This window comes from Leptonotus elevatus, chromosome 1, assembly GCF_054856555.1.
Source record: "Leptonotus elevatus isolate MCC_2025b chromosome 1, RoL_Lele_1.0, whole genome shotgun sequence".
Lineage (NCBI taxonomy): Eukaryota > Metazoa > Chordata > Actinopteri > Syngnathiformes > Syngnathidae > Leptonotus > Leptonotus elevatus.
The window spans coordinates 17,247,879-17,263,954 of NC_141239.1; the positions used below are offsets into that span (position 1 = coordinate 17,247,879).

Below are 16,076 nucleotides of genomic sequence, written 5' to 3' on the forward strand. Positions count from 1 at the left end.
TACTTCCCTTTCTGAAACGGAAGACACAGAGTTTCCCACATTTCAGGGTTTCTTGAGCCAGGGTTCTGACTAAACCTGCTTTGTGAAATACACCCCTGAAGGTAGAGGCCTGACTAAGTGGAATCCACTTCTTTACGTTGGAGCTGGACACATAGCTAACACCTCAATAAAATAAAATAAACTGTGTTGCTATAAGCCCAGGGCGAAAAAAGTTCTGGCGAATGATGTGTACATATGATGCCCCCATTCCTGACCGCCCCCTCAGATAAACCTGCTTACAACCGGCCCTGATTACAAACATTAACACGTTACAACAAGACAAGGGCAATAACATCCTTTAAGTCAAAAAATAAAAAACATAATCACTATACACAAAACAAACAATTGACATTACAACAAAAAATAAATAAATAAATAAATAAATAAATAAATAACACAAAAGTCATTGCCACAACAAAACGCAGCTTAAAAATTCATAAAAATCAATAAAGAATAAAGTCCATGGTATCCATATTAGTCTTAATGTGGACCTAAACATTTATTGAGAACTTGCCATCTTCTTCTATATTTTTTTTATTTCCTTATTTGCTTCATCCAAGTACCACTCCAATGATCCATATTGCCCCATATAACTTTTACAATTTGTTACGTTATGTAAAAATCTATGAATAGCTTTAAAAATAAACCGTTTTCCTAATAATATAATTATGTTTACAACATCCCTGCAGTGTATTAAGTCCCCAAGCGTCACAAAATCGATTTGTAGTTTACGGCATAAAACCACTTCCTCCACCATTTATTCAACATCTCTCTAAAAAGGACCACACAAAACAATATAACAATGCACGAAAACAACAATCATCAGACTCAACTAATTCCCAAACATTTATTATTGTTATTGTTTTTTTTATCTGAATGTTGGATAATCAAAAAACAATAGTCAGCTGGTAGTAAAAAAATTATAATTCGCCATTATGAATCAAAACAGCCAACTGTCTTCAGCTGAGCAGTTGGTGCAAAATGTTATTCGAATGCGTGATCATCCTTCTGGTGGAAGATTGAACAGGTAGCGAAAGTAAAAAAAAAAAATAATAATAATAATAATAATAATAATCATGGGTGACCTTAGAGAAAAGCAATTCCCCAGACCCTCTTCTACACGCTGCTCACATGACACCAGAGTAGCGGACTTGATGTGCGCGTCACACATCGTCCTAATGGCATGTGAGACTATCTCGGCTCCACACTCAACCACGGTGCGACAAGAGCTTCAGGGCTCCCCCCCTCTGCCCTGGCCAGATATTAGGAAGCTTTATCACAATGTCCCCATCTTCACATTGGATTTATTTAGACAGACGCATCCTTTATTGGACACAGCGTGTGGCCTGAAGAGGAGGAAATGTGCTAAATGGCAAAATAACACTTGAGGGGGAGATTAAAAAGCAGGTTTCGGAGAGAAGACAGAGTACGTATACCCGAATGAAGTGAAATAAAACACATATTCAAGGTAATTACTTCTCTCCGTGCTCAATATTAGAAGCTTATTATACGTATTCACAATGTTTTGCAGTTTTCAAGAAAATGGCACATATTTGTCTCATGATAAAGCAAAAATAAGTGTTTATCAACTTTTCGGTGGTTAGTGTGTTATAGGATTTTAAATAGATGAAAAGTCAAGTAGAAAAATTTGTTGCAATGTTCTATGGAGCACCACTAGTCTAAACACGGTATTCTGTTTAATATTGCATTTGCGGAATTTGAATTCATCCGAAAAATCCACCTGTTTTTATCTATCTAAGGGGGCGGCCATTTTGTCACTTGCACTTGACTTTAGATGACATCACAGTTGCTCAGGGCTCAGGTAACAACCAATCACGGCTCAGTTTATGGACATCACATGACCAAACTCAGAAAACAGGCGAGCTGTGATTGGTTGCAACCTCAGCACCGATCGAGTAACTGTTATGTCATTACACGCTCAACAGTATGTGGCAAAATGGCTTGGGATGGATTTGGTTACTTAACTCATTCACTGCCATTAACAGCTATAGACTTAAAAAAAACAACATTTGAACTATTTCTATTAGTTTAAAAAAAAATTCAATTTTTGTTAACAAGAGAATGAAAACCTAGATTTTTTTTTGTACATTTAGAACAGATATAAAATTTGTGATTAATCGTGAGTTAACTAGTTAAGTCATGCGATTTTAATCACCTTGATGCCCCTAATTTTTTAATAATCTTTCTTTTAAACAAAAAAAACATTTATTTTTAATAATCTTTTTTTTTTAAGAAAAGATTATTAAAAGTTAGGGGCGCCAGGTGATTAAAAATTTTAATCGTAATTAATCGCATGACTTCACTCACGATTAAACACAAATTTTATATCTGTTCTAATACAATAAAAACAATCTAGGTTTTCATGCTCTTGTTAACAAAAGTGGGATTTTTTTTTTAGAAATAGTTCAAAGGAATTTTTGACGTATATAGCCATCAATGGCAGTGAATGAGTTTATTCATATTCCACAAACGTAAAAAGATAGAATGCTGTGTTTAGATGAGCGGGGGCGCCTACAAATTAAAGGATATAAATCCAACTGTGACATTGCACAGGAAGCAGCAAAGGGGAGAAAGGAGTGACACCAAGCAATTTATTACAGAAGTAATATGACCCCCCAAAAAAATTTTTTTTTTAGTGGGAATGATGAGCCACAGCCTTTTACCACAGGGACAAAAAAAATCCTCGTCATCAAAACATTAGGGATTTAACTTTTCACCCAAAATGTGCCAATGTAATTGTTAATGCAGGTTTATCCCTTCCACATCACAAATAACTTGTAGTGAGCCATTAAAATGTGATTAATAGTTTTTCACAATTCCTAATCTACTGTATATCTCTTAGCCATGTGATGTAGCGTACTCTAGATGTAACTATGTGTAGGGCAAATTTGAAAAGTGAAACATATGGTCCAAAACAATGATAATGTATACAGTATATCCCACCTGTCATAATCTACATCATGTATGTGTACATTCAAATTTGTTAAACAAAACACTATTAAGGTCACCTCCAGTCTGTGTGATTTTTGGCAGGTGTTACGCTCTCAAGTACTGTTACGAAACACGTAAAGGTATTCATTGGACAATTATGTTAGTGTCTATAATCTGCATCATACTGCAATGTGCCCTTTCATGTTCATGCTCAGTATGACAACCAACGAACACGAGCCAGAAATATTATGTAATAATATATTAGCATTATGCGGTGCAAATCTGACTTGCAAATACAGTAGCTGGAGTTGGAGCAGATGGTGCCGAGAACAGCGAGAGATGGAAAAGTGTGACTTCAGATCAGAATTATGCATTCGCCATTGGATGATATCAGATGAGTGGTGGGAAGAAACAAAAATACAAATACTGTATTACTTTTTAAAGAATCTGTACTTACTCTATGAGCATTGAGCTGTATAGACTTTAAACTTTTACTCCTTATTCAGGCTTTAAATCTCTCCACAAAAGACATTTTGATACGTTTCTCGATACATGAGGTACAATATGATTCAAGGATGTCATTATTTTGAAATGTAACTAGGGCGGTCAAAATTAATCGATTAATCGACAAGTAGTCCATTATCAAATTAATCGAAAGCTATTTTAATAATCGAGTAATCGTTTGGAGCCATTTTTTTAATTTAAAATGATCCAAATACCAAATCAACGGTAATTGTTCATTGATTTCTGTAGTACTAAATAACATAAAAAAAGACTGATTATCTTCTGTGTTTAATCAAAATAAGACATTTGCAAACATCTGTTTTTAATTAAACAACGACCAAACACTAACATAGTACAACATCAACCCCCCCTTTTTTTTTTAATCACTATACAAATACAAAATACGAAATAAACACCAATCACCAGTTAATGAGCATTATTCAGGGAAAAAAATGCTTTTGTAATACATTTTAATGCAAAATTTAAATGAATCAGATTAATCTATGGATTAATTGATTCTTAACAATTCGATAGTGACAGCACAAAATGTAACAATTTCATTCAGTTCAATTCAGTGTGATTACGATTTGTCATGTTTATTAATATCATTAATGTAAAAGATCTCCAAAACTAATCAAGTTAATTAACTAAGTTGAAAGAAACAATAAATCATCAGCAACGTCAAAATGATTTATACCAATTTACACCTGTTGTGCATCTCTCATACTGTAAAAGACGATTCAATACTCATCTCGATTACATGGGGTGCGATTTGATTCAAGGATGCAAGGATTTTAAAATGTAATGATTTGATTCAGTTCCTCAAATCAAAATTGGTACGTTATACCTTTTCCTTTGTCAAAATAGGCGTGTCACCTTTCCACTCTCTGGAGTTGTCAACACAGTGTAAAAAAAAAAGACTTGGAGAGCCAATGCTAGCTAGCTAACGCTTCAACAACAAGTGATTATTTCTTTCTTCTGCTTATTATAAGCAGTATTGTAAGTATCAAAAGAGGGAAATATGGATATTTTTTACCTTTAAGACAGCGGCAGCTCAGTGGTCTAGTGGTAGAGCGTCCGCCCTGAGACTGGGAGGTTGTGGGTTCAATCCCAAACACTATAAAAATGTGACCCATTTGTTTCCCTGCTTGACACTCAGCATTACGGGTTGGAACTGGGTGGTTAGATCACCAAATGATCCCCGAGCGCAAGCCCCTGCTGCTGCTCACCACTCCCTCAGTGGATGTGTCAAATGCGAAGAACAAATTTCACCCCACTTAGATGGGTGTAACAATCAGTGGTCCTTTAAACATTGAGGACCATGAACCAGGGAGGATGAACGTTGACAGCAGGATTCAGAGAAGCAAGATATACACAACCCATCCATGGCCTTATTTAATTGTTTGATGCTATGAGCTACAAGAATGATTCGTAGCGGATATGTTGTCTTGTGCCAGCCTAAAAAAACACTAGCTTGTGGCATTCAAAATTCTTCTATTTAATGTGAAATTTTGAAGTTCACATTCAATAATTTAGCCTTTTTTTGTGACTCAGTTGTCAACGTTAGCACTGCTAACATGTTGTTTTGATAGCATAAAAGGAGCGCCAATGCTAGCTAGCTAGCGCTTCAACAAGTGACAAGCGATTGTTTCTTTCTTTTGCTTATTATAAGCAGTATTGTAAGTATTAAAAAATGGTAATATGAATATTTTTTACATTTGTACTTGGGTTTTACTTCAGTACAGAATTTGAATCCGTACTTTCAGACTTTTTCAGTATCTACACTCCTACGATGCAGTGAGTGAGTAGGCTACTTTGCCAGCGAGTATGAATGGTATCAAGGTCATCGACACGGCAGTGATTACTAAAGAATGAAAAAAAGAAACTCACGGCAGTCAGACTCGTCCGACTTGTCCTTGCAGTCAGGATCGCCGTCACATTTCCAGCTTATCCGCACACACTCCCCATTGGCACACCGGAACTCTTCGCCAGTGCAGTTGGCCCTGCGGTTAGCCGGATGGACGCCGTCGCCGCCGCAGCGCTCGGGCCCCTCGTCCGAGCTATCGGCGCAGTCGGGATCGCCGTCGCAGCTCCACATGAGCGGCACGCACTCCGAATTGTTGCAGCGGAAATGGTTGGGCCCGCAGGTGAGAGGTGAAGTGCACTTGAGCTCGTCGCTGCCGTCGCCGCAGTCGTCGTCGCCGTCGCACACGTGGACGGCAGCCAAGCAATTACGGTTGGCACACATGAACTCGCCAGCGGGGCAGGCTTTGGCGTCTGGTGGGCCAAAAGGAAAGAACAAAATGGAATCAAAAAGCGTGTCTGACTTTCCATTTATCATCATTTGACATTTTGGGGAGGATGCAGACGCGCAGAAAGATGCACACTAGTTGCATAAGCCAAAAATGACATTTAACTATAAGACTCTGAGAGACGTTTTTGAGTGTGAGAGCTTTGACATGGTACAGCACGACAGAAACACGTAGACCGAAAATCATAAAATAATATAAAGGGTGTATTCATTTCCATATCTTATGTGGACTGAGGGAACATTTTGGACTGTTCTCTGTGCTTTGAAAGCGAAGACTCATTCCAGCAACAGGTTTGACGCATGACAAGCCCGGCCACTCGAGAGCACGCGCACGACATCTACAATAAACACGATCAATCTTCCCCTCCAATAACAAACTTTATTTGTACATTTTGACCCATTACACGCATCTATCGTCTGCAATCTTGCGGACCGCGTTATTAAACTACGACAGGTAAAGAGTGACGAAGACAAAACAGGACTAGCGTGCCGTCGTGACACACGCGGAGACGAAATAACATTTCCTGTTGGTTCAGCCGGGTCACAGCACGTCTCCTGGGAAATAACTAAGCAGATGACCTTTACTGTGAGGCCTCACACACCTGTGCTAAGAAAACCTTTGTCGACACGAGCATGATGGTTATTTCAAATACGTCATGTATATTAACGATTCCAAAACCAATTATCAACCTACTGAATGCTATTCTTTCATCATATTTCATGTGCCTGACAGTCTCTATTAATCCGACAAGAGAATTGCTCAAATAAAAGAATTTCTGTCTGCACAACACTTTGAAGGAGATATAGCGGGCGCTCTTGTCACTTTGAAATAACATTTGAACGTGCTTGTAGATGAAATGCTGAAACACGTTCAAGTATGTTCAATCGAGTTTGCAAACATTGTTTGAATGTACTTGTAAGGTAAATGCTAATAACTTAGCATTTTTTTCCCCATAATGCCACAGGGTCTTGCGCATCTGTATACCCCGTGGCATTATGGGAAAAAATGCACTGCAGACACAATAATAATAAATCATAAAAAACATGAATAAACAATGCTTACTTGATTTTTGAATTTCCAAACATATTATTTGTAGAATTATTATAAATGAATTAATAATAATTCATATATATATATTAGGGGTGTGAATTGCCTAGTACCTGGCGATTCAATTCGTATCACGATTCATAGGTCACGATTTCATTTGATACCGATTAATCCCGATGCAAATCTATAAATTGATTATTGCGATTTTTTTTTACTCAAATTTGGAAAATACTAATCAGTAAACTTGTACATGTACACTGTAAGATTTGTATAACAATGTACTTCAGGCTTATAACTGTGAGCCACTGCATTTAGCAAACAGGTTGCAGTCTGTTTCATGTTTGAACAGCATTGAAATCAAATATTAAGGCTTAATGTTCCATTAATATAACATTCGTCCATGCTTAATGTGTGAATCCTAACCCTAACTTTTGTTGAATATTCCCATAAAAAAATTGATGTTCAAAAATCGATTCTGCCGCATATCGATATATATATATATAATCTATGGTTTTAGCATTTAGCCGGCTACAAGTACATTCAAAAGTATTGGCAAATAGATCCAAACATTTTTGCAAACTTGTTCATTCAAATGAGTTTAACAGTCTAAAACGTTTACTCCATATATTGCCAGTTCACTTCTATAGAAACTCCTGTTTCAGTGTCCGTGTCGTATTGAGCAGCAAAATGCCGTAGCGGAGGTCCATATGAATCAGTGGTGAATGCTCGAAGACTGCAAGGGAAGCTCAGCTTCCCCTAAATGCCCCTCCCCCCAGAAAAAAAGAAAGTAATGAAACATGCACTGCTGTGTGTACAATTCATTATATGCTAGAATACTTCATCTTTTGGTCGGAATCAGCTACTTTTTAAATGACATGACTTCCTTCTCATTCATCCACGACACTTTTATTTATTTATTTACACAGTCGGGCGCTGCTTCGTAGAGTGGGTTGGTTATGGAACCAGACATTCGGCTACTGCGTGATGATTGTCCCCTCATTTGTATGACCAGCAGCCGTCAGTGGTATGAATGTAGCACAACTTCCAGATGATTCTATTACATGAACACAATTCTGGCAGGCAAGCAACAATCTGCATTTGACTGAGGGTCACAGACGCAGTTAACATATTTGTGGCGCGCTCTTGCAGAGCTGCTGCTAGCTAAAGAAATGTTGATCAGGGAAAACTTCCTACAGCGAATGGCTCGATTTGAGCTGATGCATAATTCAGCATGCGGATGACTCAATTAGCAGAAATGCCCTCATGGAATTATTTACTAAGGCAATGGTTTTAGTAAATTTCATTCATATTGCAAAGGTTACTGAGGCTCGCTAAGGTTGGCCATGTAATCAATGTACTTGTATACGCAAAGACCCTGGCTAAACTTGAGGGGAAAAAAGTGGAATACTTTGCTCGCAGTGAAAAGGATTAACACATGAAAAAGGCACTAAGAATAAACTTAACTTGGATTGAGTTGTCATGTAAATTCAAGAAATTTAATTTGGGTAAATTGGCTTCTGGCTGTAGCCCCCCCCCCCCCCCCCCCCCGCCCCCCCCCCCCTCTCTTCAGGTAGGTGGCAGTTATTCAAACTTGGCCAACAGCAGAATTATGAAAATCTTTAGTGAAAGTACTAAATGTATAAAATTCAGTCTTTGGAATCTTGACAAACAAAATTGACATTCATGTATGATTATTTGTGAAAGTAAATTAAACAGGTGATTGGTATAGTAAGTTTAGTCAGGGACTAGCACCCATTCCAGGGTGCATCTCGCCAGGATTAGCTCCAGTTACCCGAGTTGAATATAGGAAATGACTGAATGGATGAAAAATGAGCCAAACGTCTCCAGTTTCTTCTTCTCCAAAGTAAGAGTGACTCAGATGAACTCATTCACTGCCATTGACGGCTATAGACGTCAAAAATTCATTTGAACTATTTCTATTAGTTTAACTTTTTTTTTTTTTTTTACACTTTTGTTAACAAGAGTATGAAAACCTAGAATTGTTTTATTGTACATTTATAACAAATATAAAATTTGTGATTAATCGTGAGTTAACTATTGAAGTCATGCGATTAATCGCCGAAAATTAGGGGTGTCAGTCAATTAAAATGTTTAATCGTAATTAATCGCATAGATTCACTAGTTTACTCACGATTAATCACAAATTTTATATCTGTTATAAATGTACAATAAAACAATTCTAGGTTTTCATACTCTTGTTAACAAAAGTGTAAAAGAAAGAAAGTTAAACTAATAGAAATAGTTCAAATGAATTTTTGACGTCTATAGCCGTCAATGGCAGTGAATGAGTTAATGAATTTTCTGTAGATTTTTTAAAATAGGCTACACAGGTTTTTCGCTCCCACAGAGAGCTCGTTAAATTTGACAACGATATGCAGACAAAACAATCAGTTTAACAAGTGGTCCCCGTCTCACTTGGTTGTATTATTTTAAAAACAATCAGCAATTTAGCTTCTTATTTCAAAACTCAAAACATACCGCTTCGACGTGAATCCCCGAGAGATTGAAGCAGTCAATTGAATGTCAATGCGAGTCATCTGGCGCCCTCAATTCACAGCAATACTGTAGCACATGAAAACATTTGGACGGTTCCCAATAACAGGCTCTTTCAAATGATTGAAATCTTCAGTTTAAGTAGAGTTGTTGCGACCGGCTGAGTGACAGCAGTGTGAAGCTGAAGCTGTAACTTTAAGAGTGATGTTAGAAGAGAAGAAATGATTCGTGCGGATGTATTCTCAACGGAAAAGGCAGCAGAAGCCATCAAGCTAAGAAGGTATTAACGCTAAAGCTAATTATGACTTCCTCTGGTGTGGGGGTCTGCAACCTGTGGCTCCAGAGTGCTATGTGGCTCTTTCTACCTTCTGCTGTGGCTCTCTGTGACTTTGGAAAAATAATTGAGTATTTCTTTAACACTAAAATTAAAATACAGTATTTACGTTTTTGTTTTTTTTTAGCTCTCAAAATAAGCATAGCAAGAACCAAATTTATTAAGCTATTCGGCCTCCAGTAAATAAACAATGGATACATCGAAGAAAAGAAAAGTTACATTTACATCCTACATGAACATGATGAACTATATTAATTAAAAGCAATCACTCGTGTCTCACAGATGACAGCTTACAATTGTAGGTAAAAATGAAGGTGACGTCTACAGCACCGATGTGCTGACGCAGCAAGCTGAGGTTCAAGAAGAGCGAAAATCACATTATCTAAGTAAAATACATTTTCTAATTTGCTATTATTTTATAGTAATTTTTATTCAGATTCATAGATGACTGCATAGTAAGAACCGCCTTTTTGTTGCCTGCAGGTTGACAATTCAAATGTGGCTTTAATTCCATGAGTATGAGGGCTTAAACAGATATTGAGTTGGGTTTTTTTGGAATGCAAGTGTCTTTTTTTTCAGAGTTCAAAATGTTCCTGTTACACGCAGAAATTAAAATAAATAAATAGTAATAATTATAATAAATAAAAAGGTTAAAAAAAATTAGTATACATAATAAATAATATAATAATATAAATAAGACCTAAAAAATAATAAACAAATAAATAAATAAAACTAAAATTTTGCGTTTTTTGTGACAATTCACTATACTGTACTTTAAAAAAAAAAAATTTTTATCCTAGATGCCAAAAGTATTCAGTGTCTACCATTTTTTTCTTTTTTGGTCTCTGGTAGACGATTGGATGGCTCTTCTGAGTATTGAAAGTTGCCTACCGTTAGTCTGGTGTGTGTGTGGGGGGTACAGCAATTAGGCTTTGCTGTTAGGTTGATAAGAAATTGTTGAGAATTCAGGATGACACTCGGTTTAATTTATTTTTCTAGGTCTTTTTAATAAGCTGGATTCTAAAATTCTGTATTGTACTCCAGACACAAATTGCTCAAAGCAGCCACAATGTTACCGCCCACACATGCACAAACATTCCACTTAGGAAAGCTAATACCTGCATTTTGTAGGAGAATATGTCCCCCCCCCCCCCCCAAGTTTCACCCGCAATGTGTACTTTCCTTCCACATGCCATTTTACAGGATCTTCAAAGTCTAAACACCACACCCCCAACAGCCTCAATCGCTTTCTCTTGACGTGAAGAGGCATGAGGCAGAGGATGATTTTTCACGGTGCCTTAGAAGTAGGCCAAGGAAGGTCCCTGCAGGGAGGTGAGGGGAGGCGGAGCAGGATAATGACGGAATCGTCTTATTGGCTGGTTAGGCAGCAATGTCAGGAATAACGGAGAAGACTCCTGTTTTGAGGTGGAATGACTGACACAAGCCCTCGAACCTTAACACAAAGTCCGCAGCCCACAGGTACTCATCCAAACTGAGTGCTTCTTCACTTGGTTGTTGAGCGTAACCACAGAATTTACACCAAATCCTTAGAAGTAGAAAATGTTTTTAAGACCCCAGATTAGGGGTGAACGATTTTCAAAAATAATGTTTTTATTTTACCTCAATATTGCGATTGCGATGACATATGCATTTATTTTTTCAAAGTCCTTTTTTCCCATGTAATTTTAACAAAGACAAGCAACAACTGAATCTTACAATGAAAAATATCAGATTTCTTATACATAAATGTTTTGGTTTTATAGATGATTTTTACGCTAAAATAAAAGGCAAATGAACCCTGAATTAACATGAAAGACCGTTTGTTCATCTATTTTAATTAGCATTGTTAACTTACGAAACTCTTTGGCCCCTATTTTCGTGCCGAGCACAAATGGAATTTTCTTTTGATATTTTCATAGACGAGCACAGTTGAGTGAAGAGAACAAAGCTGACTTGCTTCCCAGAGAACGGAAGTGGCTCCTCTCATCTCGAAGTGTGAACCCCCGCCGCCCGGAGGGTTAAAGATGATGATACCATTGATGCATTGTCTGGCTGCACTTCCGATCAAATTCACCAAAATCGTGTTACATCACCTGCACCACAATTTAGACCAGCTCCGAGCTAATGACTAGTCTACTTTCAATCACCAAATTGTCAGGTGCACTGGGGGCGTGTAATAGAAAATGCCAAAGCAGAGTCCCCCCCACTCCCAAAAAAAACCCCACAGCCTTTGTCGTTTAAAATTTACAATTTAATGAAAAAAAAATGAAAAAAAAAATGTTTAAGTTACATTTGAATCATACTACACTGCAATATCAATTTGAATTTGATTAATTGCTAAGCCCTATTCTCGATGATGAGGCTTATATAAGGGTTTTAATGTTATGCAAATCTGATAATACCCCAATTAGAGTAGCGAGAGTTTATACTTGCAAAAATAAGATAAACAGTATATAGTTTTTTTTTAATGAAAATAAAATTATTTAATTAATTAAATTTTTCAAAAGTGGCAAACTCACCAGATGCGCAGTCCTCCTCATCCGCCCCATTCTCGCAATCTCTCTCGCCGTCACATCTCCATGACAATGACACACACTTATTGGATCCCCCGCAGTCGAATTTCTCTGGTGGGCAAGTCTGCTTGCCTGTGGGCAAGAGATGAAAATGAGAAGACGACTACTGCAGATTTGTTTTTTGGTGTTTTTTTTTTTTTTGTTAGAACCATGAATACAAAAACAATGTAGAAAACACCACAGCACACACCAGGAATCGCATCGCCTTCGTGATGCGGCTAAAACTCAAAGTACAATGCAAGTAAAAAGGAATGTTTTTGAGGAGGAAGTGCACAGTTGGCTGTAAATCAAAAGGACAACTCAGCACCCTCCTCCTTTCCATGCCAATCTGTTCTAGTTGGCAGCGGGTGGGTTTGATCCAGATTACAGTGTGTTTATTATGAAGCATGTTGTTTATTATACAGGTTTGCTAAGATGCCCATAACGAAATCAAAGGTTATGGATCTCTGATAATTTCACACCATTTTATCGAAAGCTTTTCATTGGTCTTATCATTCAATGAGCGTTCAAAGTGTATATATATATATATATATATATATGAAAAAAAAAAGATTCTTTGCTAACATGTCAGCCGTGCTCCATAATGAATGATGAGGCCTCTTGCCATGTTGTGGGTAAACTGGATTGTGGCTAATTGGAACTGACAGGGAAAAGTATAGCTTCTCATGTGGAATGACAAGAAAATGTCGTTCTTAATTTTCAACCATGCATCAGGACTGTTTTATACGATTATTATTCTTACAATAAAAGTGACCTTAATGACCCTTTTACCCTTATATAATACAAAGTATGTTAGTGATACTGACTATTAAATAGGCTACTCATGATGAATAATGCTTTCTAAATCTTCAACTGAAATCCAAATGACGTCAACCTAATATGGTACTAAACATGCCAAATTAGAAGCGCACACATTTTAGTATTTGCCAATTGCTTTTTGTGCTTTAAGCTCGAGAGGTGACAGCAGTGAGATGGGCTTGGTCGGCCAGAGAAGCAGCTGGTGCCTGGGAAGTGCAAGTAAGCAAGTGGTGAGAATGGCTGACGCAGCCAAGACTAGACAGTAGACACCACAAAAAAAAAAAAAAAAACACTGGTCACTGCAGTGCCACGGGGTTGCTTCTGAATAGCTCGGTCTTACTGTGCTCTCTTGGTCCCACATTAACAATGGCCCGCTTGCCCTGGGCCAGTATGGCACCTTACAGACGCTGGCCCGAATGGGTCAGTACAAATTCCATAAACAAATACAATAAAAACACACATTTTTGCTTTGTACCCCAAATACTCCATTTAATTTCTTATGTCCCAATACATAATCGAATTACTGGGATGTGATTGGCTGATCGCCAATCAGTGAGTAAAAAATAAATAAATAAAATAATAATAATAATAATAATAATAATAACAGATCGCTGATTTTATCAAAAGATGGAACAATATTTCTATTTAACTCATTTGTTCTCAAAAACGTACAAATGTTTTACGTGTACCAAAGACGTATTTATACGTTTATGTTTTTTATGCCAGAGCATACAGAAGGCTTTGATGCAGCCTCTCAACTGCAGAGAACGGTTGAAGCAATGGTAGTTATTACAAAACGGCGAGCAGGTGACAGCAGAGTATAAGAGATCAACAAGGGCCGTATTGCAAACAAGCCTCACAGTTTGAAACAGATTTGTGAATAATGATGAAATTTAGCTATATTCTAATGCTAATTGCTGCAAAACGGAAACAGATACAAACATACCTTTTTTTTCCTGATGAAAGAAGAGACTCTAATCTTTCTTTTGGTAGGTTCAATGTTTCTATAGCAATCAAACACAATATTCTGTGGGCCTTGCAAAATCAGTCAAAATCCAGTAAACCGGCCGGGAGCGAAGGGGGTTGCTTCGGTGAAAATGGTTGGGAGTGAATGAGTTAAACAACTTTGTTGTGGTTTTGGGTTAGGTCATTGGGCCATTGAATTGTTATGGTCTTCAATTATGTTGTCTCTTATGATGATGAGATATTTGTCCTATTTTGTCTAGTTGTTTTTTATTTCATAGTTGCTGTACAGATGCTATGTCCCTCGTGATGATAATGTTTGATGAAAATGTATTAGCCACTCCTAGTTTTCTATCTATTTGCATAATAAATGTCCCTTAAGATGAGAATGTTGTCAGTTGCTATACTATTAGCCACTCTTAGTCTAGTCATATAGGCCTTTCTTCTGTCATATAGAATTGCCCGTTCAAGGTTCTTAGTCAAAGTTTCTCCGTGAAGTGTTTGCTTCAAGGCAATCTGAATCCAGCCCTGCTTTCTGTTGTTACTTTGTATTTGTATACAAAGACTGTGTATTTCCCAACTCTTGTGTCTTGTCAGTGCTTGGGTGCAAAAGCCTCATCCCCTGTGATAAACTCGTTCATTGTATTTGCCGGTGATTGGCACACAAATAGATAAAATTTAAGTATAATTGATGCTCATTAAAATGTATTTCGTAAAATAATAATTTCTTACAAAAACACAGATTAACATTCAATGCATGGAAAATGTGTCAAAACCCCGACACCCAAAGAAAACCAAATTATTTTTAAAATATTGTAGAATAACCTAAAAAAAATCTGACTGTATATGCTGTAAAATATTGGACAATGGACAATAGGACAATGCAATCAATGATGGATTGGCAAATTATGACATTACAGCTGATGCACGATTTTGCATAAAATGCAAAATATCTGCCAATCTGATCCAGTCGAACGAATCTGTGCAAATTCTATTTACTACTATTAGTGGTTGTGAATCAAAGGTTAAATATTCAATGAGATTTTATACTGCTTGAAAATATATATATATACGCAAAACTAACAACAGAAGTCATATTTTCTTAAAAGCTTAAATAATGCAGTATAAAGACGCTAAGTATGACATAATCATTGAAACCTCTCATATCATGATGCATTGCAACATTGTTTGGTATCTTCTACTTCAAATGTTTGAACTAAAGAGTGTTGCGGAGAAGTTTACTACCAGGGCACATACTGTGCTTTGAAGACTGCACCCAGTGTAAATAAATGAGACTATTCTGCATCAGGTATTTGAAGATCAACGTATAAGGTCACACATTCATCTTTTCTTTGGCAGAAAGTATGTTTGAGATAAGCTGAAAGAGAAAGTGAGAAAGGTTTGTGGAAAAGAAACAACACACACACTCGCACGCACATACACATTCTCTAACCCACATACAAAATAATTAAAAACAATTAAAAAAAGAGAGCAATGATGATGACATTACCGAATGAACAATACTGAGCTCTTTTAAAAAAAAAAAAAAAGAAAAAAGAAACAAAGGTTTTTAATGTTAACTGGAACTCTTTAGCGCATTAAAAGGGTTAAGAACAGCACAGTTTTTTTATGGAAAATATGATTTCCCTCATCTCCCAACAGGCTAGTGATATGTAGGGTATCTTCCCTTGACGCATTGCATTCAATACTGTAAATCCTTATTTTGTTACGAAAGAGCGCAGAACTGGTTAGCAAGTTGTATAACAACACGATCTGGGTTTGAAGCTTTGTGGAGTTTTTATGTTTCCGCTATGCTCGTGTGGGTTGTCAGTCCAAAACAAAGTATGTTGGGTTAACATATGCGCACATTTGAGTGCGAACGGATGTTTGTCTGATGATCAGTTTGTATCCCACCTCCCACCCTAGTCAGCTGTTTCCCTGTAACCTTAATCAATACAGAAAATCCATGGATGAGCTGTATGTCATGAGCAAGAACTATTGCATTTTATCATCAATTCCACCCCCGCCCTACAAGTTGTT

The 16,076-nt window shown here is 37.1% G+C and overlaps 1 protein-coding gene across 2 annotated transcripts in view; it reads right to left on the reverse strand.

Moving 5' to 3' along the window:
• Positions 1-16,076, reverse strand: part of LOC147181105 (low-density lipoprotein receptor-related protein 8-like) — an 80,217-nt gene that overhangs the window by 27,398 nt on the left and 36,743 nt on the right. For both annotated transcript variants that reach the window (XM_086078733.1, XM_086078725.1), the window contains exons 4-5: positions 12,222-12,347; positions 5,386-5,772 (exon numbers count right to left, since the gene is read on the reverse strand). In XM_086078733.1, coding sequence (XP_085934859.1) covers positions 5,386-5,772; positions 12,222-12,347 — 513 coding nt within the window. The remainder of the gene's footprint in view (positions 1-5,385; positions 5,773-12,221; positions 12,348-16,076) is intronic.